Below are 26,562 nucleotides of genomic sequence, written 5' to 3' on the forward strand. Positions count from 1 at the left end.
CCTTTCTTCTGTTATCAGCATAATAACTTCTGACAAGTTCTCCGACAACCGAGATAAAACCAGCCTGAAATTTGTGTCGGGGTGGGTGCTTTAAATAGATTAGCAGAGAGCTGGTCTACTCACAGCACAGCTCTGCACATTCCTTCCCTCCTCTATGTGACGTGGGGATGTGTGCCTTTCCTCCAATCAGCTGTGACACATAGCCAAGACATATGCCAAGACTCCATTCCCCCCGCTCAACAGGAAGAGAAAATTTCTAACACAATGTGCACCTTCTAAAGAATATAGCAAGATGAATACAGCAGATATACATGTAAAACTTATTTGGGGAGATTTGTTGTTTCATCTCTGTGTATCATCTGAGGCTGTTCACTCAACTGGGTATATGCAAGGGTTTACATCCACTTTAAAGCATATCATTGGTCACATGCAAAGTTTTTGACCACATAAAAAAAAACTGAATTAAAAAGAAGGCAAGTCTAAAGCCCCAAACACACTATTAGATTTTCTGCGGATTTTTGTCTTCAGATTTGCCAAAACCATGTAGGTCAAGGGCCTGCCTAATTGCATACAAATTGAAACTCTTAGAGCCGGTTCACACTCCCGCAGCACGACTTCGGGGGCGACTCTGCAACTCGTCCTGAGGACGACTTCAGAGGCGACCAGCAAAACGACTTCTGCATAGAAGTCAATGCAGGTCGCCCCGAGCCGCCCCCAAAGTCGTGCAGGAACCTTTTTCTAAGTCGGAGCGACTTGCGTCGCTCCAATTAGAACGGTTCTATTGCATTGAATGGGACGCGACTCGTCAGGCGGCTGAGCCGCCTGACGAGTCGCCCCAGTGTGAACCGGCTCTTAAGGTTTGACCTCATATTATATGGTTTTGGCAACTCTGAAGACAAAAATCTGCAGAAAATCAAATAGTGTGCATGGGGTCCAACACTAAAATATCTACATCTACAGACATCTACGATCCAACACTAACCTATCCAACCCTGTAAAGAAATTAGTATACATACCTTTTTTGAAGCCGATCCGACCTGGTCCAGAGGACCCATCCGACAACGCAAGCACCATAGTAAGTCTATGAGTGACGTCACTCCCCATTCATTTCACAGCAATTGTTGGCTGTGTCCTCTGCGGAGCTTCTGCTGCTGGATGATCGGCTTCAAAAAAGGTATGTATACTGATTTCTTCTTTATAAGGCTACATAGGTTAGACTTATATTGTGGATGTCTGAAGATGTAACGATTTTAGTGTTGGGTGGACGTCCCCCTTTAAAGATATTTTGCAAGATAAAAGAACTGACATTCGCAAAGGCTGCATTCACACCTAAGCGTTTTGTCGCCTGAAGCGCGACGCTCAAAAACGCTAGAGGGGAAAAATAACATTCTCTATGGAGATGGTTCACATCTCCAATGCAAAACGCCAAATGCCGAAAGAACGCCCAACGCCTGAATTTCAAACAAGTCCCGGACCCTTTTTTGACGCGCGAATCGGGCGGCTTGGGCGTTTTACATTGATGCCAATGACCTGTACAAAACAGCGGGGAAAAACGTTGCGTTTTGTCGTGGCAAATCCCGGGGAAAAACGCCGCAATTTGTCGTCTACGCCTAGGTGTGAATGCAGCCTTAAAGCTGTGTGGCTGGAATGTTACTTCAAGATATTTATTCTTTGACGCCTTAAAAATTAATAAAAACTTTACGTGCATCTTCAAACATTGTTGATAGAAAAAAAAAATGTTTAATTTAAAAAGAGACCCAGGAGAAAGGGAGGAACCTACCAGCCCATCAGCGCCTATTCTTCCACGTCCCGTTACCCGGAAGGTCACTTCCACCTCCCAGTTCTCAAAACTTGACACGGTTTTCGTCCAGACCGATCCTTTCTGGCTCTTTAGGGATGGAGTAATTCTGATCTGATCAGCGCTGGGAATGGCATCTAGAATAACAAACAGCAGACTTGGTTACCATTGTAGAGAAATAAGAGTTATGACCAGCCAGATACAATGCACTAAAAACACAGGAAAGTATTTTGGCGCCGATTCGTTAAAAAGGGACACAACAGGAAGTAAAGTTGCTGGCAAAAGTGACCAATCCGTATAATTTTTTTACATTTCTAATAAAATTTAAGGCAATACCTAATTGGTTGCAGTCAGCAACAATTTTCTTGTTTATCTTTTTTTTCTCTCACTAGTTTACATGAATCCACCCCAACTTCAGGATGGGACAAATCAGAGTTGCAGATTCCTGGTCCCCGGCAGCGCTCTGTGGTTTGCCCTGCTTACCACTATGTCATCAGTGGACTAAATCACTGAGCACAATGGTGGAGCAGGAAATCTGCACTTCTGAAAGTGTTCGATTCTGCAGGATCATCAGTTGGCGGAAAATCTGTTACACCTGGGCAGGCACTGGAGGCGGTGGGTATTAACCACTTAAGGACCGCCTCCTGCAGATACAAGTCGGTAGAATGGCACGGCTGGGCACAAGCACGTACCTGTACGTCCTCTAAGTGCCCGGTCGCGGGCCCCAGTCCGAAGCTCCGCGGCCACGGGGACCCGATTGCCGGAGTCCCGCGATCGGTCCCCGGAGCTGAAGAACGGGGAGAGCTGTGTGTAAACACAGCTTCCCCGTTCTTCACAGTGGCAGCTTCATTGATCGCGTGTTCCCGTCCAGCCCCCCTACAGTTAGAAAAACATATGAGGTCACACATAACCCCATACAGCGCCCTCTAGTGGTTAACTCCTAAACTGCAATTGTCATTTTCACAGTAAACAGTGCATTTTATAGCATTTTTTGCTGTGAAAATGACAATGGTCCCAAAAATGTTTCAAAATTGTCCGATGTGTCCGCCATAATGTCGCAGTCACGAAAATAATCGCTGATCGCCGCCATTAGTAGTAAAAAAAAAATAAATAAAAATAAAACTATTTTGTAAACGCTATACATTTTGCGCAAACCAAAATCGATAAACGCTTATTGCGATTTTTTTTTACCAAAAATATGTAGAAGAATACGTATCAGCCTAAACTGAGGGGGAAAAAACATTTTTTTTACATCTTTTTGGGGATATTTATTATAGAAAAAAAGTAAAAAATATAGCATTTTTTTCAAAATTGTCGCTCTATTTTTGTTTATAGCACAAAAAATAAAAAACGCAGAGGTGATCAAATACCACCAAAAAAAAGCTCTATTTGTGGGGAAAAAAAAGGACGCCAGTTTTGTTTGGGAGCCACGTCGCACGACCACGCAATTGTCAGTTAAAGCGACAGTGCCGAATCGCAAAAACTGGCCAGGTCCTTTACCTGCATAAAGGTCCGGGTCTTAAGTGGTTAATATTTACAAAAATTACCAGAAGACCCTGATTTTAGCTCTTTATTTTGGCCACAGAGTTGCTAAACATGGTCTTTTAGCAAAGACCCCAGGGAAAAAGAAGGCGATTGTTGCAATTTTTTTATGCCACACATTTGCGCAGCCATTTTTTAAAATACAATTTTTCCTGAAAATACATTTTAATGAATATTAAAAAACAAACACACCACACAATATATATACCCCAATTTTTGTTGAAAAATGTGAAAGATGTTATGCTGAGTAAATAGATACCCAACATGTCATGTTTTAAAATTGCGCACGCTCGTGGAATGATGACAAACTGCAGTACTTAATGTCCATAGGGAATATTTTAACCACCTTTACAGGTTACCCATTTAGAGTTGCAGAGTAGATCTTGCGCTACAATTATTACTCTCGCTCTAAAGTTTGCGGCAATACCTCACACCGCTTAGACGGGCGTGTGATTCTGCAGGCGAGCACAGAGGGATGGGGGCGTTTTCAATTTTTTTACATTTAATTTTTACACTGTCCCTTTAATTTATTTTTTAAATTTATTTTTTAATCCTTTTCAATTTATCTAAAAACATTCCTTGCAATTGAAATAAGGATAAAAGGTCCTCTTTATGAAGAGATCTGGGGTCAAAAAGACCCCCAAAATGTCTTTATTTTTAAAGGAAAAATATATTTTTTAAATCTTTTGCTTAAAAAAATAAAAAATTACTTGCAGCCTGGACTAGAAGTGACATCATTATGTTGCTCTGGTGCTTCAAGGCCATAGAGGATCTACTCTTTAATCGCCTATGGGAACAGCCAGCTGCACCCCTGGATCTTTTTTCGAGTGAAGCGGCAGAAACAGTAAGCCCGAGAAACACCGGTGAACATCTCCCATCACTCTGGAAAGCATTCTAGTGGCTCATGAGCCGCTCGGAATGCTTTCATAAGAAAGCCAGCTGTTAGCTGCAAAAATAAATACAAAATATAGGGTTATGGTTTATATTTTTAGCCATAACCCTGGTAAACCGCAACGTATATCTACGTATTGATGTCGGCAAGTGGTTAAATGCAATTATTCAGACATAAAAAATAAATAAAGGGCTCTTTCTTAAAAATTTCCTGAGTGCCTTGTAGTTCTAGAATTAGGGACCGCTCATGAAGGTGCTTCTCCTCTGGTGCCTGTTCTTAACCCTCCATGTCAAATTTTACGAACAGTCGGGTCTCCTTTAATACGGTCTAACTTTTACTGGCCGGTCCTCTGTCAAGCACACAAATGATGCAATTATGCAATTCAGCATGAATAAATGGTTTAACGAATCCTTAATAACCTGTTCTATTTAAATCTGTATACATAATGAAAGTTATCCAGTCTGATAATACAGGTAATGTCTTGGTTTACTCTGCAAAGCACACAGACCTGTAATAATGTTGTGCAAAGACAAACAAATGTCTACAAAGTAACCCAATATCACTGCTGTCCTGCCACTGAAAGAGGAATTGCTTGGTATAAAAAAAAATTACACTTCTCTTGTAATAAACACTTAAGCCCCGGACCATATTGCTGGTCAAAGACCAGGCCACTTTTTGCGATTCGGCACTGCGTCGCTTTAACTGACAATTGCGCTGTCGTGCGACGTGGCTCCCAAACAAAATTGGCGTCCTTTTTTCCCACAAATAGAGCTTTCGTTTGGTGGTATTTGATCACCTTTGCAGTTTGTTTTTGCGCTATAAAACAAAAATAGAGCGACAATTTTGAAAAAAAATGAATATTTTTTACCTTTTGCTATAATATCCCCCAAAAATATATATAAAAAAAAAAAAAATCCTCAGTTTAGGCCAGACATATGCAATTAGCGGACCTCCAGCTGTTCCAGAACTACAAGTCCCATGAGGCATAGCAATACCCTTGACAGCCACAAGCATGACACCCAGAGGCAGAGGCATGATGGGAATTGTAGTTTTGCAACAGCTGGAGGTCCGCTAATTGCTTATCCCTGGTTTAGGCCGATACGTATTCTTCTACATATTTTTCATAATTTTTTTTTAAACTAGTAATGGCGGCGATCAGCAATTTTTAATCGGTACAGCGACATTATGGCGGACACTTGACACATTTTTGGGACCATTGCCATTTTTATAGCGATCAGTGCTATAAAAATGCATTGATTACTATAAAAATGCCACTGGCAGGGAAGGGGTTAACACTAGGGGGTGGGGAAGGGGTTAAGTATGTTCCCTGGGTGTGTTCTAACTGAAGGGGGGGTGGGACTTACTAGGGGAAATGACTGATCGCTGTTCATACATTGTATGAACAGGCGAACCGTCATTTCTCCCCCTGACAGGACCACACACCGCTCCAGGTTCTCGCTCTGTAACGAGCGATCGCGGGTGCCCGGCGGTGATCGCGCCCGCCGGGCACATGGGGTGGCGGCGTCAGGGGCGAGCAGGGAGTGCGCGCACGCCCCTATTGGCTGCTCGGCGAGATGACGTATAGCTACACACACACACACACACACACAGAAGTTTATCCCTTTGATCCAAGAATGAAGCATTAGTTACAAAGTTTCCTGTTAAAAACTTGGCAGACTTCCCGGATAGATAAAGTCTCTCCACTCGTCAAACTCTGCATTGGAGATCGTCAGGACTCTGGTTGAATCGAGATCACAATTTAACGATTAATGGTGCAGCTCTATCATAGTCATTATTGAATTTAAAGTGTGGTTGCCTATTTATAACCACTTGACCTCTGGAAGATTTACCCCCCTTCATGACCAGACCATTGTGTTACTTTCTGCTATAAAACATATATAATAAAAAAAATAAATTGATAAAAGAAAAAAATTATTCATAAATTTAGGCCAATACGTAGTCTCCCTATAAGCGTATATTGATTGGTTTGTGCAAAAGTTACGGCGTCTTCAAACTAAAATATATATTTTTATACTAGTAATGGAGGCAATCAGAAACATTTGGGGGACTGCAATATTGCAGCAGACAAGCCGATACTAATGGCCCGTACAGACGATCCGAATATCCTACGAAAAATGTTGTCCGAGGAAGAATTGTACGATAATCGGATCGTTAGTACAGACATTTCCAGAGCCGATCATGACAGTTCATCCGATATTTTATCGGACATGCACGAAAATTTTCCTTGTACAATACCAAATCGTACGATTTTTGTTTGGTCAGTACAGTTGTCGTCTGAAAATACAATACAAATACATAACATCATTTCCGATTTTTTTTTCTGCTGTATGAGAATTTGTGACTTTAATAACCTATTTAATTTCTACTTGCGACTATTAACCACTTAACCCCCGGACCATATTGCTGGTCAAAGACCAGAACACTTTTTGCGATTTGGCACTGCGTCGCTTTAACTGACAATTGCGCGGTCGTGCGACGTGGCTCCCAAACAAAAATTGGTGTTCTTTTTCCCCCCACAAATAGAGCTTTCTTTTGGTGGTATTTGATCACCTTTGCGGTTTTTAGTTTTTGCGCTATAAACAAAAATAGAGCGACAATTTTGAAAAAAATGAATATTTTTTACTTTTTGCTATAATAAATATCCCCCAAAAATATATATGAAAAAAAAAAAGGGCGATACGTATTCTACATATTTTTCGTAAAAAAAAAAAAAAAAAATTGCAATAAGCGTTTATTGATTGGTTTGCACAAAAGTTATAGCGTTTACAAAATAGGGGGTATTGTTATGGCATTTTTATTAATATTTTTTTTTACTAGTAATGGCGGCGATCAGCGATTTTTTTTCGGTACTGCGACATTATGGCGGACACTTTTGACACATTTTTGGGACTATTTGCATTTTTATAGCGATCAGTGCTATAAAAATGCATTGGATTACTATAAAAATGCCACTGGCAGTGAAGGGGGCGGGGAAGGGGTTCAGTATGTTCCCTGGGTGTGTTCTAACTGTAGGGGGGGTGGCCTCACTAGGGGAAATCACTGATCTTCTGTTCATAAATTGTATGAACAGAAGATCAGCATTTCCCCCGCTGACAGTACCGGGAGCTGTGTGTTTACACTCACAGCTCCCGGTCCCCGCTCTGTAACGAGCGATCGCGTGTGCCCGGCGATGATCGCGCCTGCCAGGCAAGCGCATGGGAGTCGCAGGCGAGCGCCGTGCACGTGCCCCTCCGGCGGCGCACACGCGCCCCTAGTGGCCTGTGTGAGAGCCGACGTATAGCTACGGGCTCTCGCGCAGGGGAGCCAACCTGCCGCCGTAAAACGACGGTGGCTGGTCGGTAACCAGTTAAGCAAAAAAGTCGTACGATATTCGGATCCTGTGTAAGGCCTGATTTACACCTATGCAGGTTGCAGTTTGCATCGTTTTCCAGGTGCAATTCAATACACGTTTTTGATTCATTGAAGTCTATGGAATCAAAAAAAAAAAAAAAAAAATGTCCCTTTCTATAAAATGCACATATGTGAACATGACTCATAGGAAACCATGTTAAATGGACTGTAGTGTTTCTGCAAAACTGAAAACACACAAAAAAAATGCATAGGTGTGAATCAGTGACACTAATAAAGTGATCAGTGCTAAAAATATGCACTGTCACTGTACTAATGACACTGGCTGGGAAAGGGTTCAACATCTAGGGCAATCAAAGGGTTAAATGGGTGCCTAGCCAGTGTTTGTACTGTGTGGTGCTTTTACTAAAAGGATGTACTGGATATTATTCCCCACTTTGCAGGTAAAGAAAACCCCTTCACATCCCAGCTGTCAGGTCAGAGCTCTGCATTGTTTAACCACTTCAGCCCAGGAGGGATTTATCCCCTTCCTGACCAGGCCCTTTTTTGCGATTCGGCACTGCGTCGCTTTAACTGACAATTGCGCCGTTGTGCGATGTTGTACCTAAAACGAAATTGACATCTTTTTTCCCCACAAATAGAGCTTTCTTTTGATGGTATTTGATCACCATTGCGGTTAGAATTTTTTGTGCTATAAACAAAAAAAGCGCTATATTTTTGACTTTTTGCTATAATAACTATCACCCCCCAAAAAATAAAGAAAAAAATAAATTATATTCTTCTACATATTCTACATATTTTTGGTAAATAAATCGCTATAAGTGTATATTCATTGGTTTGCACAAACGTTATAGCGTCTACAAAATAGGGGATATATTTATGGCATTTTTTTTATTATGAATTTATTTATTACTAGTAAAGGTGGTGATCTGTGATTTTTTTATCGGGACTACGACATTGCGGCAGACAGATCAGACACTTTTGACACCACTGTCATTTATACAGCGATCAGTGCTATAAAAATGCACTGATTATTGTGTAAATGACACTGGCAGGGAAAGGGGTTAACTGTGTTCCCTGACTGTGTTCTAACTGTGGGGGGGATGGGACTAACTAGGAGAGATGACAGATTGCTGTTTCTTCACACAATCTGTCTCCTCTCCGTTGACAGCACAGGGTTTATACACACACACACACACATCCCTGTGCTGGCTCTCAAGCACCCGATCGCACTCGCTAGCCACGCGCATTGGGTCCCCTGCCCCCCACCCCAAAGCACCTTGTCCCCATGTTGATGAGGACAAGGACCTCTTCCTAACAACCCTTGCCTTTGGTTGTCGGGGTCTGCGGGCAGGGGCTTATCGGAATCTGGAAGCCCCCTTCCCAGATACCAGAGAGATTATATATATATATATATATATATATATATATATATATATATATATATATAATGTGTGTGTGTGTGTGTATATATATATATATATATATATGACACACAGGTTTTTTTACGTATTTTATTAAGGAACCTCCAGCTCCTCTCCCTCCCCCTGCCGGTCCTTCTCCCCTCTCCCACTGCTCTTCTTCCGATGTTGACTCAACGCGATCTTCTGGTGTAATGCTGGGTCTGCCGTGTGCAAATTACTTATATTAGCAAGGGGCGGAGTCACCCGATGACATAATTTAAAGGCCACGCCCCTTGTCACGTCATCGCCCAGGGCATGATGGGGTGATAATGTCACAAGGGAATTACGTCATCATATTGGCATGGGGCGGGGCCACTGGATGACGCAATTCCCTTGTGACGTTATCGCCCCATCATGCCCCGGGCGATGACGTGACAAGGGGCATGGCCTTCAAATTATGTCATCGGGTGGCTCCGCCCCATGGAAGAGAAAGAAGAAAGAAATAAGAAGAGCCGGAGGTGCATTAATAAATACGTTAAAAACCTGTGTAGTGTGTTTATTTTTGGCACTTTCTTTTTTATAAGGTGAATGGGTAGGGGTATGATGTAGTCCATACTCATTCACATAGGGTGTGGGGCGGTATCTGGGGGGCCCCCCCTTGTTAAAGGGGGCTTCCAGATTCCGATAAGCCCCTGCCTGCAGACCCCCGACAACCAAAAGCAAGGGTTGTCGGGAAGAGTCCTTTGTCCTCATCAACATGGGGACAAGGTGCTTTGGGGTGGGGGCGCAGAGCATCCCCCATGTTGAGCGCATGTGGCCTGGTATGGTCCGCTCGTCCTCTTTTTTCCTGACTTGCCAGGCTGCATGCTCGGATAAGGGTCTGGTATGGATCTTGGGGGGGGGGCCCCAAGCCATTTTTTGGGGCGGGGGTTCCCCTTAAGATTCATACCAGACCGAAGATTCTGGTGTCATCTTGGGGGGGAAACTCACGCTAAAAAATTTACATTTTGGCAAGGCTCCTCTTTAAGATTCTCAGCACACAAGTCGCACCACAAGTCAGATCATATTGATCCAACTTCTGTTGCGACTTCTATTCAAATCAATGGGCTGCCATAGGGAACCAATGATTTTGAATAGAGGCAGAGAAACAAGTCTGAAAGCTAGTGCAGCTAAACGCGCATTGACACCAATGCAAAACACGCATAAAATTCAGTTTTTAATGTCTTTTTCCTGATATCTGTACTAGCTTTACAGCCCGTTTTTAAAATGTCTGTGTGTATGAGGCCTAAGAGTCAGCAGCTACAGTATTTGTTCACTCAGGCTGGACCTTCTCTTTAAGTATGAAAACCATCATTCTTTTTCACACCAATAAATAAAAAGACGTTTAAACTACAAAGATACAACTACAAGCCGTTCACAGTACACCATGTTAAAACAATCACTCTGAAAGGTTCCAATTGTTTTCTAAGTCAGAGTCCACAAGCTCACTCAGTACAAATATTAGAACACCGACACTGCCGCATGGCAAATAGGGACACATCAGCGTTAGCAATAGATCAGATATGATGAGGGGAAATGAAACCACCACGTGTCAATCAGTGGGGCATAGCCAACACCACAGATACTCTAAGAGAAATACTGATAAAAAATAATAATAATAAAAAAAGAAGATACAGTTTAGAGAGAATGTGTTCTTCTGTTATATAATAAAAAAAATTATCTTACAGAGTGTAATAGTGACTGGAGACACAAAGTCACAACATATTCTCAATACAATACTTCTGTACCAGTTGTTGGCTGGGACTTCAACACATTGGGGGGGAGGGGGGATAACTAAAACTGACATACACAGAATCTGGTGGAGCTGTGCATAGAAACCAATCATCGTCCAGGTTTTGTCAAAGCTTAAAGCGGAGCTCCACCCTAAAGTGGAACTCCCGCTGATCGGAACCCTCCCCCCCTCCGGTGTCACATTTGACACCTTTCAGGGGGGAGGGGGGTGCAGATACCTGTCTAAAGACAGGTATTTGCACCCACTTCCGGCCACACAGTCTCGGGTAAACTGCGGGCATGATGTCTCGGCTCCCAGAACACAGCGGTAACCAATAGGCAGGCGTAGCGCGACTCGCGCATGCGCCGTAGGGAACCGGGCAGTGAAGCCAGAGCGATTCACTTCCTGGTTCCCTCACCGAGGATGGCGGGGGGGGGGGCAGATCGTCCTCTGCTGCGGACGGCGCTGGACTCCAGGACAGGTAAGTGTCCTAATATTAAAAGTCAGCAGCTGCAGTATTTGGCTTTTAATATTTTTTTTTTTTCAGCAGACATCCGCTTTAAAGTGCAAGTCCACCCCAACACTAAAATCCCTGCATCTACAGACATCCACAATCTAGCACTAACCTATATACCCTGTAAAGAAGAAATCAGTGTACACTGTACATACCTTTTTTTGAAGCCAATCCGGACTCCAGCTGCAGAAGCTTTGCATAGGACACAGCCGACAAGGGCTTTGAAATGAATGGGGAGTGACGTCACTATTACAATGGGGCTTCCGCTGTCGGCTCTGTCCTCTGCACCCGTCTCCACAGCTCAGCGTGGGACCGGACCAGTTTCCAAAAAAAGGTATGTATAATGATTTCTTCTTTACGGGGTAGATAGGTTAGTGTTAGATCATGGATGTCTGTAGATGCACGGATCTTAGTGTTAGGGTGGACTCATGCCGCGTACACACCATCATTTTTCGGCATGTAAAAAACAACGTTTTTAAAAAATGTCATTTTTTAAAAAGTGTGGGCTTCACATCATTTTTCGGGTTCGACAAAAAAAAAAAATTCGAACATGCTGCATTTTTTAACGACGTTTTAAACAATGTAAAAAATGATCGTGTGTGGGCTAAAACGACGTAAAAAAAACACGCATGCTCAGAAGCAAGTTATGAGACGGGAGCGCTCGTTCTGGTAAAACTACCATTCATAATGGAGTAAGCACATTCATCACGCTGTAACAGACAGAAAAGCGCAAATCGTCTTTTACTTACACGAAACCAGCTAAAGCAGCCCAAAGGGTGGCGTCATCCGAATGGAACTTCCCCTTTATAGCGCCGTCGTACGTCACCGCGCTTTGCTAGAGCATTTTTTTTTTTAAACGACCGTGTGTGGGCGAAGCCGTTTTAATGATGAAGTTGGAAAAAAATTGTTTTTTTCTACATGCTGAAAAATGATCGCGTGTACGCGGCATTACACTTTAAACACTTGCCACCCATTCTGACATTTCTCTCCTAGATGTAAAAATAATATTTTTTTGCTAGAAAATTACACAGAACCCCTGAAACATATGTTTTTTTTTTAGCAAAGACCATAGAGAATACAAGGGCGGTCGTAACTATCTTGCATGGTATTTGAGCAGCAATTTTTCAAACGCATTAAAAAAACACAGTAAGGTTATCCCAATGTTTTTTGCATAAATGTGAAAGATGAAGTTACGCCGAGTAAATAGATACCCAACATGTCACGCTTCAAAATTGCACACACTCCTGGAATGGCGCCAAACGTAAATCGGTAAATAAAGAACCCCATAGGCAACACGCTTTATTTATTTTTTTACTGGTTACATGTTTTGAGTTACAGAGGTGGTTTAGGGCCAAAATTATTGCTCTCGCTCTAACGTTCACAGCGATACCTCTCATGTATGGTTTGAACAGTTTTCATATGTGGGCAGGACTTGCGTATGCATTCGCTTCTACGCATGGGGACAGGGGCACTTAAAAAACAAACAAACGTTTTTTATTGTTAAATTTTACTTTTTCTTTTTTTAAGTTTGACACTTTAAAAAAAAATTTTTAACATTTTTATTCTTATTACAAGGAATGTAAACATCCCTTGTAATAGTAATATGGCATGACAGGTCCTCTTGACGGTGATATATGGGGTAAATAAGATCTCACCTCTAGACTGGGAAACCTGAAATCCCCCCAAAAAATGATCTCGGCTTCCCAGCCAAAGCGGCGCCGATTGTTTGAATGCAGAGGCCGGGCCTGACGTGACGTCATAACATCGTGCCCGGCCTCCGAATGACCATAGAGACTCCGGCGACCATCGGGTCCACCGTAAATCTCTATAGTAAACATCCGGGGCCGGCGGATCCTGTCTCCGAATCGCTGATCGTATCGGTGAGTCGATAGACGCACTGGAGGGCGGCGGGAGGGGGCGACGACTCCAGGCTGCTGTAAAATGTAACCAATGCGGCGGACCCCCTGCATTGCATAGGATAAAGGATAAGGTCACGTTTGGGAACATGTTGCACCCATTTTTAAGGTGGCACATGCAACATGTTCCCAATGCTGTTGCACCTGCCAGATACCCCCTCTCCCCGTGAAAGCAATACAGAGAGAAGTTCGCCCACACGCCCGTCATTCATTCATACAGCTGTGTCTGAATAAACTACAAGCCCCAACATCCTTTGCAGCTGTCGGCTTGTAGTTGTCAACAAATGACTCAGAGGGGTATATATGGGGGTGTCTGTCCCCTTGGGAAAGGTATATAGGGGTGTCTGTCAAAGAGAAGATCAGGTATGTGTCCCCGGAGTGTAAAAGCAACGTCTGCATTTATCAGCCATTCAGGAGAAGTCTGCTCTCAGCACTGACACACAGAGGAATGTCTGCTCACAGGTCAGGGCTGTGGGGTAGTATGTGCTCCCAGCAGAGAGATATCAGGAATGTCTGCCCCCAGGAAATGGATATTAGAAATGTCTTCTCACATGATAGGTAAATAGGAAATGTCTGTATTAAGGAGGGCTATGTAGAGTATATATGGGGGGGTGTCTCTCTCCCCGGTGGAGTATATACGGGGGGGGCTGTCTTCTCCCCGGTGAAGTATATATGGGGGGGCTGTCTTCTCCCCGTTGGAGTATATATGGGGGGGGGTGTCTTCTCCCCGTTGGAGTATATATGGGGGGGCTGTCTTCTCCCCCGGTGCAGTATATATGGGGGGGCTGTCTTCTCCCCCAGTGCAGTATATATGGGGGGGCTGTCTTCTCCCCCAGTGGAGTATATATTGGGGGGGGCTGTCTTCTCCCCCGGTGGAGTATATATTGGGGGGGGCTGTCTTCTCCCCCGGTGGAGTATATATATGGGGGGGCTGTCTTCTCCCAGGTGGAGTATATATGGGGGGGCTGTCTTCTCCCCCGGTGAAGTATATATGGGGGGGGCTGTCTTCTCCCCCGGTGGAGTATATATGGGCGGGCTGTCTTCTCCCCCGGTGGAGTATATATGGGGGGCTGTCTTCTCCCCCGGTGGAGTATATATGGGGGGGCTGTCTTCTCCCCCGGTGGAGTATATATGGGGGTCTGTCTTCTCTCTGGTGTTGTATATATGGGGGGGTGTCTTCTCCCCGGTGGAGTATATATGGGGGGGGGGGGGTTCTTCTCCTTGGTGTTGTATATATGGGGGGCTGTCTTCTCCCCAGTGGAGTATATATGGGGGTTTTCTTCTCCTTGGTGTTGTATATATGGGGGTGTCTTCTCCCCGGTGGAGTATATATGGGGTATCTTCCCCCCCTTGTGTTGTGTGTATATAGGTTGTAGTACACAGTCCCCCCTCACTCAGCACTTACTTCCACTGTGAGTCCAGAAGGGGACGGAGCCGTCAGACTGCACCAGGTAGGGCCCCTTGAAGCTGTACTTGTACTCGAACCTGCGGTGAGGCGGCTTGTCCTCCTCCGCCCCGGCACAGCTCAGGCTCCAGAATAGAAGCAGCACCGAGCACAGCCCGGTCACTGAACGCTGCTGTCGCCGCTCTATGGACATCGCCATCTTGGACAGTGCTGACGTAGTGTGACCGGAGAAACCATGCTCAGCCAACAGGGCGTTCGCTGATTGGCCTGACGGCGGCCGGTGGGCGGGACGACACGCGTTGCCTTGCCGATGGCTAGTTCATGACAGGTTGTGCGCTCCTCCGGCCGCAGGGGTCGCTGTAGGCGCTGATGTGTCCAGCTCTATAGCTTCACCTTACAGGGGGTCACATAATTGAAAGGAATGAGGGAGGGGGTTCAAGGGGTCCTCCTCAGTACACCTTTGGAGTTTGTAAAGTTGTAGTTTACAGAGAAAGTGTCCTTTAATTTGTACCCTACTGGTTAGAAATAAACTGTGGACAAGAAATATAGTGGAAACAATTATGTACACTGTGCTACCTGCTAAAAAAAATGGTCAACCAATCATTTTTTTTTTTCAACCAATCATTATTTATTTTCAACCAATCATTATTTATTTTCAACCAATCATTATTTATTTTTTATTTAAAGTATAGCGGAAAATAAAGGCTCTTTGGTTCTGGGTAGAATAGGGTTAAATCTCCCGGAGTGCTCTTTTTGTTTTTATGTGTTTCTTTAAGGGGAGATTTTCCTTCACTTCCTGTCTCCAGATACAACAGGAAGTGAGAGTAGGTTTCTTTAAAGTAGAACAAATCACACTGAAAACTCCTTCTCCATAGTTGCCAACATTGCAAAAAAAAAAAATCTGGGACACTTTTTTGCATGTAGGCAGAGCCTTGCTATAATTAGGGGGGGGGCATTCGTTTGTATTACAGAAGTAGAAAAATGCGGCGGGAAAATGGGCATGGTTTATGTGGATAGTGGGCGTGGCTTAAATGGGCGTGGCTCAGCAAGGGTGTGGTTAGAGTCTGAGATGAATGAGGGATGGAGGGTGAAAAGGAAGGGGAGAAATAAAGGGAGAAATAAAGAGAAAAAGAAAGAGGGAGGGAAGGAGAGAGAAGGATGGATGGAGCGACAGCAGGCCCAGTTCCTACACTACAATAGAAATGTGTGTATTCCAGAGTTTAACAATCAGCAGATAAAGAGACTCCAAACACTTGGTGTTAGCGCTTCAATCATCCCGGCACCATAGTTGTTATGGTGTCAGGATGATTGAAGCGCATTATTTCTATTATTACATTGTAATATAGAATGAAATTATTTAACTCACCATAATGCTGAATCAGTGTTAGCCCCAAGTGTGTCACCTGCCACGTCACCTGCCACCAGATGCCATCAGGTGTCCCCAGCAGAGTGCTTCCTTACATCAGGTGCCCCCAGCAGAGTCCGTCCTTGCATCAGGCATTCCCAGTGGAGTCCCTCCTTACATCAGGCATACCCAGCGGAGTCCTCCCTTACATCTGGTGCCCCCAGCGGAGTCCATCCTTGCATCAGGCATTCCCAGTGGAGTCCTCCCTTACATTTGGTGCCCCCAGCGGAGTCCATCCTTGCATCAGGCATTCCCAGCGGAGTCCTCCCTTACATCTGGTGCCCCCAGCGGAGTCCATCCTTGCATCAGGCATTCCCAGCGGAGTCCTCCCTTACATCTGGTGCCCCCAGTGGAGTCCATCCTTGCATCAGGCAGTCCCAGCGGAGTCCTCCCTTACATCTGGTGCCCCCAGCGGAGTACATCCTTGCATCAGGCAGTCCCAGCGGAGTCCCTCCTTACATCTGGCATACCCAGCGGAGTCCCTCCTTACATCAGGCGTACCCAGCGGAGTCCCCCCTTACATCAGGCATACCCAGCGGAGTCCCCCCTTACATTAGGCATACCCAGTGGCGTCCCCCCTTACATCAGGCATGTCCAACAGGTTCCCCTCCTACATCAGGCATACCCAGCGGAGTCCCTCCATACATCAGGCATACCCAGCGGAGTCCCTCCTTACATCAGGCGTACCCAGCGGAGTCCCCCCTTACATCAGGCATACCCAGCGGAGTCCCCCCTTACATTAGGCATACCCAGCGGCGTCCCCCCTTACATCAGGCATACCCAACGGAGTCCCCCCTTACATCAGGCATACCCAGCGGAGTCCCCCCTTACATTAGGCATACCCAGCGGCGTCTCCCCTTACATCAGGCATACCCTACAGAGTCCCCCCTTACATCAGGCATACCCAGCGGAGTCCCTCCATACATCAGGCGTACCCAGCGGAGTCCCTCCTTACAACAGGCGTACCCAGCAGAGTCCCTCCTTACATCTGGCGTTCAGGACAACGGGGGTGCTGCATTCAGGACAATGGGGGTGCTGCATTCAGGGCAAGGGGGGTGCTGCATTTAGGCCAATGGGGGTCCTGCATTTAGGCCAATGGGGGTTCTGCATTCAGGACAAAGGGGATGCTGCATTCAGGACAATGGGGGTGCTGCATTTAGGACAATGGGGGTGCTGCATTTAGGACAATGGGGGTGCTGCATTTAGGACAATGGGGGTGCTGCATTTAGGCCAATGGGGGTGCTGCATTTAGGACAATGGGGGTGCTGCATTTAGGCCAATGGGGGTGCTGCATTCAGGACAATGGGGGTGCTGCATTTATGACACTTGTGAGGCTGCATTGATGATCAATGACCCTTATTTTGCTTCACAGTTCTTTATTTAAAATGTAAGATTTTTAAGTGAAGGTGCGTGTTATACGCCAATAAATACAGTATATCCAAATAACACGCCTGAGCTCATCTCTTCACCACACACAGCCACAAAGGCAAGAGAATTCCTGTTGGGCCGTGTATTAGTGCTCGGAAGAACACAGACCGAATTTTAATGTTTCATAGAATCTCAGGCAAAATGGTCGGCCCTCACGCATGTTCACTTCATCAAATCTGGCCCTCTTTGAAAAAAATGTTTGGACACAACTGCCCTAGACTATTCATTGTATATGTATAGGACTAAAACCTCATTCATGAGACATTTAAGAGTAACCACAGAAAAAATATTAGAACAATGATACATAAGACCTTATATAATCTTTATTATTACAAAAGGTATAAAACCATTTATAAAAATATATATATGTTGTGATGGCTGTTTACAGAAGCTTTTCATTCATGTGTAAATATCGATTCCCGAGGATGTAGATCTGGGCTCCTTTGAAAAGAGTCTTTCTGCCCTCGAAGCCAAATCAGACGTGTGGGAACTTAAATTAAATACAATTTTGGACATTGTTGCTCCTTTAACAATGTCTAAAAATCGCCACAGGGCTGGCAAAAACCAACCCTGGTACAGCCCCTCCTTGTCTACCATTAAAAGGAAATGTCGGGCACTAGAACGACATTGGTATAAGACCAAAAACTCGACTGACAAGAGGCAGTATAGAATTCAATGCCGAGCTTATACACAGGCCTTAAAATGGCAAAAAAGGTCCCATTATGGTAATCTTATTGATAACGCCGATAACAGTGCTTCGGCACTTTTTAAAATAGTTAAAACCTTATTCCCCCCTACGCAGAGCCAGGTGAATATACCCCATTCACAGGCTCTGTGCGACAATCTACTTAATACTTTTGTTACTAAAGTAGCCGACATACGCTTAGGCATAGGACAACTAACTCCCTTGGAATATCCCCAATCCTCATCCGACCCCCTGTCACTCTTAGGGACTGACTCACAGAAACCAATCACTTGCCCCCCCAAACCAAATTCCTCAGTGCCTAATTCCCTGTCGTCCTTTAGTAAGGTCAGCCGGGAACATCTTCTAAAATCTATGGCAAAAATTAAGGCCTCCTACTTCTATGGTGACATTTGTCCAGCCTGGCTCTTGAAGAAGAATGCAGAGCTGGTTGTGAACGACCTCCTGATACTTGTCAATCTTTCTCTAACCCATGGCGTGTTTCCGGCTCGCTGGAAACATGCCATTATCACACCAATTAAAAAAAAAAAAAACTTGGACCCTGGCTGTCTTTCTAATTACAGACCCATTTCTGCTATAGGTTTCCTGGCTAAACTGGTGGAATACGAAATTTTTCTCCAACTTCAATCGTACTCGGAGACAACAGGTCTGTTCCACGACTCGCAGTGCGGTTTCCGCCCGGGCCGTGGGATTGAGCTCACGATTCTTTCCACCAGAGAGAAGCTGCTCGGAGTCAGGGATGCGGGGGGAGCGGCTGCCTTGGTGCTCCTTGACCTCTCCGCGGCCTTTAACACCGTGGACCACGCTATGTTGATTGCCAGGCTTCGGGACGAGTTTCACATTACCGGCTCCGCTTCATATTGGCTTTCAGACTTTCTCACCCACAGGACCTTTCAGGTTAAAACCGGTCCTTTCCTATCTGCCATCAGCACCCTGAGTTGTGAGGTGCCTCAGGGCTCTGCCCTGTCACCATGGCTGTTTAATGTGTATCTTCGGCCGCTTGCGAGTCTGCTGGACACCCATGCAGTGTTTAATCGGTTGTACGCAGACGATGTCCAGTTGGTCGTTGACAGCCTATCCAACCCTGCTCCTGGCCTGCAGCTTGCTTCCTGTCTATTAGACATCAAAAAATGGATGGATCGCAATTCCCTTAGTCTAAATGCTAAAAAGACAGAAATTCTCATCTCTGGAGGTATTGATCCAGCTGTCTTTTTGGGAAAATGGCCCACGAGCCGTGTCCGGTTCCAGTGAATCAAGTCCGCGTCCTGGGGACAATTTTTGACTGTAATCTGAATTGGATACCCCAAGTCAATCAATGTATCCGCAATGCACTGTATTACATCAGGTGTTTGAGAAAGGTCAAAAATGTGTTTTCTCAGTACCACCGGAAAGTCTTGGTTCAATCTCTCGTCAACTCCCGGATTGACTTCAACAATATTGTGTATTTGGGTATGCCTCTAAAGTGGCTGAGGAAAATCCAGCTCGTCCAGAACCAGGCCGCTAGACTAATCTCCGGCTTAAATAGGCGGGAGCATATTACCCCTACCCTGCGATCACTGCACTGGCTCACTGTGGTAGATCGCATTGAGTTTAAGGCTCTTTGTCTCGCCTATCGCGCTTATCATGGGACGGGCCCACAATGCCTGAATTCCTTGATAACGCGATACACCCCTGCACGAGGACTTAGATCACTCACAGCTGGTCTCGTCACTTGTCCATCTGCTCGCCTGCTTACCTTCGGGGGTAGACGCTTTTCTGTGAGAGCAACGTCCCTATGGAATAGTCTCCCTGTTTCTATCCGGTCTCTCCCCTCCATTATGGCCTTTCGTAAAAGGATAAAAACTTGTTTTTTTGAGGGAAAAGCAGGCTGAGTCACGTTAGTTTTTCCCTGTTGTTCCTTGGTAGTTTGCTTTTTTGTGCTCTCCTTTTTTCTTTTCCTTCTATTTTCTTTCCCTGACTTGATTTATCTATTTACAGGTATGTCTTCTGCACTTAGACGCTTCCATTACGGGTCAGTATTTGGCGCACTACAAATCCACTAAATCAATCAATCAAATCAATCAATATACATAAGTTTCACCATATACAGTGCTGTAAAAAAAAGTCATTGCCCCTAAACCTAATAACTGGTTGTGCCAATCTTGGCGGCAATAACTGCAATCAAGAGTTTACAATAACTGGTAATGAGTCTTTCACATCACTGTGGAGGAATTGTGGCCCACTCTTCTTTGCAGAAACGTTTTAATTCAGCCACATTGAAGGGTTTTCGAGCATGAACAACCTTTTTAAGGTCATGCCTGGTGTGCTTTGGATCATTGTCCTGCTGCATAACCCAAGTGCTCTTGAGCTTGAGGTCACAAACTGATGGCCGGACATTCTCATTTAGGATTTTCTGGTAGAGCGCAGAATTTGTGGTTCCATCAATTAGGGCCAGTCATCCAGGAGACCATCACGCTGCTACCACCACCATGTGTCACTGTTGGTATGATGTTCTTTTTATGAAATGCTGTGTTTTACGCCTGATGTAATGAGATACATAACATCCAAAAAGTTAAACTTTTGTCTCATCAGTTCCCAGAATATTTTCCCAAAAGTCTTGGTGATAATCAAGGGGCCAGATTCAGGTAGATCCGCGTATCTTTGCCCGGGCGTAACGTATCCGATTTACGTTACGCCTCCGCAACTTAGACGGGCAACTGCTGTATTCTCAAAGCACTTGCTCCGTAAGTTACGGCGGCGTAGCGTAAATCGGCCGGCGTAAGCCCGCCTAATTCAAATGTGGGACAGGGGGGCGTGTTTTATGCTAATGTTCTGTGACCCCACGTGATTGACGTTTTTTACGAATGGCGCATGCGCCGTCCGTGGAAATCTTCCAGTGTGCATTGCTTCTAATACGCCACAAGGACGTATTGGTTTTGACGTGAACGTAAATTACGTCCAGCCCCATTCACGGACAAGTTACGCAAACGACGTAAAAAATTCAAAATTTGACGCGGGAACGACGGCCATACTTAACATTGGTACGCCGCACTTACGCCACCATATAGCAGGGGTAACTTTACGCCGGGAAAAGTCTAACCTAAACGGCATATCTGTACTGCGTCGGCTGGGCGTACGTTTGTGAATTTGCGTATCTAGCTGATTTACATATTTCTAAGCGTAAATCAGCGTACACGCCCCTAGCGGCCAGCGTAAATATGCAGTTACGATCCAACGTCGTAAGAGACTTACGCCAGTCGGATCTAATGGAAATCTATGCGTAACTGATTCTATGAATCAGGCGCATAGATACGACCGGCCAGACTCAGAGATACGACGGCGTATCTGGAGATACGCCGTCGTATCTCCTCTGAGAATCTGGCCCCAAGATGTTTTTTAGGCAAATGTGAGACAAGCCTCTGTGTTCTTTTTGGTCAGCAGTGGCCTTCACCTTGGAGCTCTGCCATGGATGCCATTTTATCCCAGTCTCTTTCTTATTGTTGAATCACGAACACTGACCTTAACTGAGTTAACTTAGCGGGGCCAGGTAGGTTTGGACAGCTTTTTCCCCCTTAATAAATAAAATCATCATTTACAAACTGCATTTTGTATTTACTAAGATTATTATGTGTAATATTAACTACTTGCCGCCCACTCTATAGCCGAAAGACGGCTACAGCGCGGGCCTTAATTGGCGGGAGGGCATCCATGGACGTCCTGCCGAGCAAGCGCTGTCCACGCGCCCCCGTGGGTCGCGTGCCGCGTGCTTTGTGATCACAGAGTCTATGAGACTCGGCTAATTACAGATCCGAGTAAGGGGTCGATCCCAACCCCTTACCACGTGATCAGCTGTCAGCCAATGATGGCTGATCACGTGATGTAAACAGAAGATTGGTAATTGGTACTTTATTCCCCTCACGCCGTCAGCGCAAGGGGAAAAAAAGTCGATCACCGGCTTATGTCAGAGGGACATCGGTCCCTCACACAGAAAGCTGCGGCTGCATATTCTGTGCACGCCAGTGTCAGCTGCCAGTGCCCACTGTGCCACCTACCAGTGCCACCTATCAGTACCCACCAGTGCCAGCTACCAGTGCCCACAGTGCCACTCATCAGTGCCCACAGTGCCACCCATCAATGCCCACCAGTGCCAATCATCAATGCCCATCAGTGTCTCATAATCAGTGCTACAGATCAGTGCTGCCTATCTGTGCCCATCAGTGCCACCCATTAGTGATCAGTGTCCATCAGTGGCACCTATCAGTGCCCTTCAGTGCCACCCATCAGTGTCACCTCTCAGTGCCCATCAGTGCAGCTTTATCAGCACACATCAGTGAAGGAGAAAAATTACCTGTTTTCAAAATTTTATAACAAGCTATGAAAACGTTTTTTTTTTTTTTTCAACATTTTCGGTCCTTTTTGTTTTATTTAGCAAAAAATACAAAACCCAGCAGCAATTAAATACCACCAAAAGAAAGCTCTATCTGTGTGAAAAAAGTATAACAATTTAATTTGGGTACACTGTAGCATGACCGCGCAATTGAGTGAGAGCGCTGAAAATTGGTCTGGGCACGAAGGGGGTTTAAGTGCCCAGTAAGCAAGTGGTTAAAATTTGTTTGATGATCTGAATCATTTAAGTGTGACAAATATTTTTCAAAATCCATACCAGATATGCTATGTATGGATTTTGGGTGGGACCCCAAACATCGTTCTTCCTAATTTTGTCCTATTTTAAGTTCCCTCTTAAAAATTCATACCAGAGTATGGAATATATTGGTAGGACCCCATGACTTTTTTGTTTATATTTAAAAAAAAAAATTGCATGTATTTCTAAAAGTCTAAACCAGATATGTTTTAGTATAAATATTGGTTGAGACCCCACACTTTTTTTTTTCATTTTTTTCCCATTGGGTTCCTTCTCAAAACTCATACTGATGAAGATGAGACCCCTGACACAATTTCTCAGGGTGAACAGCTAATCTGCCTGCTGGCCAAATTACAAGAGCAAGAAATAAGACTACTTGTTTCGCTTCCCACTGCCGAAAAAGAGGAAGGGGTGTAGCCTATGCGGCTTCCTTTATTAACAATATGACATCACAAATATATGCATTCACATTGGTCAGTTTCATACAGTTCAGCCCCTTATTACACGACCCCTGTGACGTCTGATGTTTGCACACTGCACACATTCTTCTTGTAAGTCCATTTAGGCCCCATGCACACGAGACGCTATTACAAACGCCTCTAATCTCAGCTTTTCAAAGGCAAAAACCGGCATTTAAAACGCCCGTTTTTGCTGCGAATTGCGCAGCGTTTTGCCGCGATTTGTGGCGTTTTACCGCGATTTGCGGCTGTCAGCGTTTATCCCCAAAACACTGTAGACCCTCCCCAAGCTCAGAATCAAACTATTTGTGCTGCGTTTTGCCGCGTTTAGCGGCGTTTTGCGTCTAAAACGCAAAAGCTGAAAGCTTCTGAACCCAAAATTTTGGGTTTGGAAAAACGGCCCTAAACCCAACTGCTTTGAAATGACAAAAAACGTGATCGTGTGCATGGACACATAGGATAACATTAAATGTGTTCAGGGGCAGTTGAAAAAAATGCCCAAATGCCTCTGAACTCGAGTTTAGCAGCGTCTCCTGTGCATGGGGCCTTATGGTATGGGGCTTTCACAGCACATGCAGCCTCGTGTAAGAGTTTCTTATGGAATGTCCATATACAGGGGTCCTTGGTCAGCTCTGAAGGGGTTTCTCTTGATGGGGAGGGCTTTTGGAATGAGGAGCGAGGGGGGTTTGAACACATCTATTCTTGATAATAGTCTTTTTGTCCACACTCCAAGTTTGAGATGTAATTGTAACTTTTAAAACATCATATCTGATATAACTTCTTTAAGTAAAATAAACACTATTGTAACATATACCCATACATACATATGCATATATATTTAATGAATATGAAAACAATATAAGAATATAAAAGAAATTAAAAGAATATAAGAAGAGAAAACATTTCAGCGGTTCTAATAAAATAATTAGCTTAACACAAAATAGCATAGAATAAAATATTCATTTTATTTCACTTCCATCACAATACCAGAATATGAAATGTGGGGAACCCTTCTTTTTTTCTTGTGCATGGGGCCCCCTTGACATCCATAAGAGGTCCTCATCAAGGTTCTGGTATGTATTTTTAGGGGAACCTAACATTTTTCTTTCTTTTTGCAGTATTCATATTCATTCCTTTGGGTTTGCCCTCAAATTTCATATCAGATAATGGCACGTTGGACTGACCCCATGCATTGTTTTTGTTTGTTTTTATTTTAATGTTTTCTTCTTCTTCATGCCATCCCCCTGCCCCCCCCCCATGACATACTGGATCCCCATCTAACAAAAGGGTCTGGTATGTATTTTTCGAAATCCAGAACAGATATGCTTTGGTATAGATTTTGGTTGGCATCTCACACACTTTTTTCTAATTTTTTCCCTTTGGGTTCCCCTATACCTTTTTTTATGGGGCCCTCCTTGACATTCATACCAGGTTCCGATCAAGAAAAAGGGTCTGGTCAGTATTTTTAAAAATCCATACCAGATATGCTATGTATAGATTCACCCCCAAACTTTGTTCTTCCTAATTTTGCCCTATTTTAAGTTCCCTCTTAAAATTCATGCCAAAGTATGGAATATGGGTAGGACCCCTTGCCTTTTTTTTGGATGTATTTTTAAAAATCCAAACCAGATATATTTTAGTATAAATTTTGGTTGGGACCCCCACACTTTTTTTTTATTTTTGTTTTTTGTTTTTTGGGTTCCTTCTCAAAATTCATACCAGAATATGGAATGTGGGGAACCCCTTTTTTTCTCTTGCATGGGGCCCCCTTGACATCCATGAGAGGTCCTCATCAAGGTTCTGGTATGTTTTTTAAGGGGAACCTAACGCCATTTTCTTTTCTTTTTGCAGTATTCATAATACACTTTTGCTTACCCCATCACTTCTGACTAGCTCTTCATTATCGGCTAAGTCCACTTACAAGAGCAAACAGAGTAGATGAGATTAGGTAATAGTTGGATAATGACCCCAGGAAGGTAGAGAGAGACTCTTTACAAGGGGCACACTGGCTCCTACTGGCATAGTCTGCCCTTGTCCTGAAAAGAGACGCCTTCAGGGATCATGAAGTTTGAATTCCCTGCAAACTCAGTGTCATCTTAGCTTGACCAGATTTGGAAGAACACATTAACCTCCTCTTGTGATTTTCAGAAAACCATTCTAATTTAGCAAGTAATTAAGGGTCACATGCGGGATAAAGACCGGGATAATCTTGGATTACGCACAGGAAGCTTTGTTTCCAAGACAACCCTGGCTGAGGGGGTGTTAATGCCGAGGTCAATCAGTTAATGAACTGGGAATGGTCAGTGACTCCAAAACCTGCTGGAACTAAAGAAATGGAAAGTGGAGGAAATGTTTATTATGGCAGCAACTAATGACTCAAGCACAGGAGGGGGGGAAAAAAAGTTGGTCAAATAGGACAATCATTACAACAAAACAAAGTTAAAAGCCGCTGGCTTTTTAAATGAACAATTAGGAGTTCATTAATAATTGTAAATGGGAAGGGGAATAAAGTTTTTCAATACAAAAGAGTTTACAATAATAAAACCCAGCCTGTGTTTTTCTCCCTAATTAATATACAATCATGGCTAGTTTGGTCAGTCATTTGGTAAAGTAGACCTTTTAGTAACTTTACAAGACTGGAATGATACATTCCTGATAAGTCGCAAGTACAGTAACGATTTCATTATTTACAGAGACTTTGAGAAAAATAGTATGATAATGGGTGATGAAATAGTTCTTAACGGTGGGTGATGATTTAGGTTGGTTGATTGTCTATGAAAATGCACCAAACACCATGTGAGCAGGGCTGGACTTACCATTGGACTCGACTGGGCTCAAGCCCATGGGCCCTGCCCAATAGGGGGCCCCGGACGGCAACCCCCCTTTTTTTATTTATTTTTTATATATTTATATTTATTATTATTATTATTAACTGCTTGCCGACCGCGCACCGCCGTTCTACGTCGGCAAGCTGGCTCTCCTGGGCGAGAGCACGTCATTCTACGTCGGCTCTTTCAGCCGCCACTAGGGGCGCGCGTGCGCCTCCGGAGGCGCATGCGCGCGCCCCCCGCTCGCCCCCGACTCCCGTGCGTGTGCACGGCGGGCACACGCGATCGCTCGTTATAGAGCGGGGACCGGGAGCTGTGTGTGTAAACACACAGCTCCCGGTCCTGTCAGCGGGGGAAACGCTGATTTTCTGTTCATACAATGTATGAACAGAGGATCAGTGTTTCCCCTAGTGAGGCCACCACCCCCCACAGTTAGAACACACCGAGGCATACTTAACCCCTTCCCCCCCTTGTGTTAACCGCTTCACTGCCAGTGGCATTTTTATAGT

General features: G+C 44.5%; 1 protein-coding gene across 1 annotated transcript in view; it reads right to left on the minus strand.

The window, feature by feature from the left end:
- Window positions 1-14,855, minus strand: part of LMAN1 (lectin, mannose binding 1) — a 57,589-nt gene extending 42,734 nt beyond the window's left edge. The window contains exons 1-2 of the mRNA XM_040337875.1: window positions 14,611-14,855; window positions 1,781-1,935 (exon numbers count right to left, since the gene is read on the minus strand). Of these exons, the coding sequence (XP_040193809.1) occupies window positions 1,781-1,935; window positions 14,611-14,809 (354 nt within the window). The 5' untranslated portion in view covers window positions 14,810-14,855. The remainder of the gene's footprint in view (window positions 1-1,780; window positions 1,936-14,610) is intronic.
- Window positions 14,856-26,562: the final 11,707 nt, after the last annotated feature.

The sequence above is a fragment of the Rana temporaria genome, chromosome 1, assembly GCF_905171775.1.
Source record: "Rana temporaria chromosome 1, aRanTem1.1, whole genome shotgun sequence".
Lineage (NCBI taxonomy): Eukaryota > Metazoa > Chordata > Amphibia > Anura > Ranidae > Rana > Rana temporaria.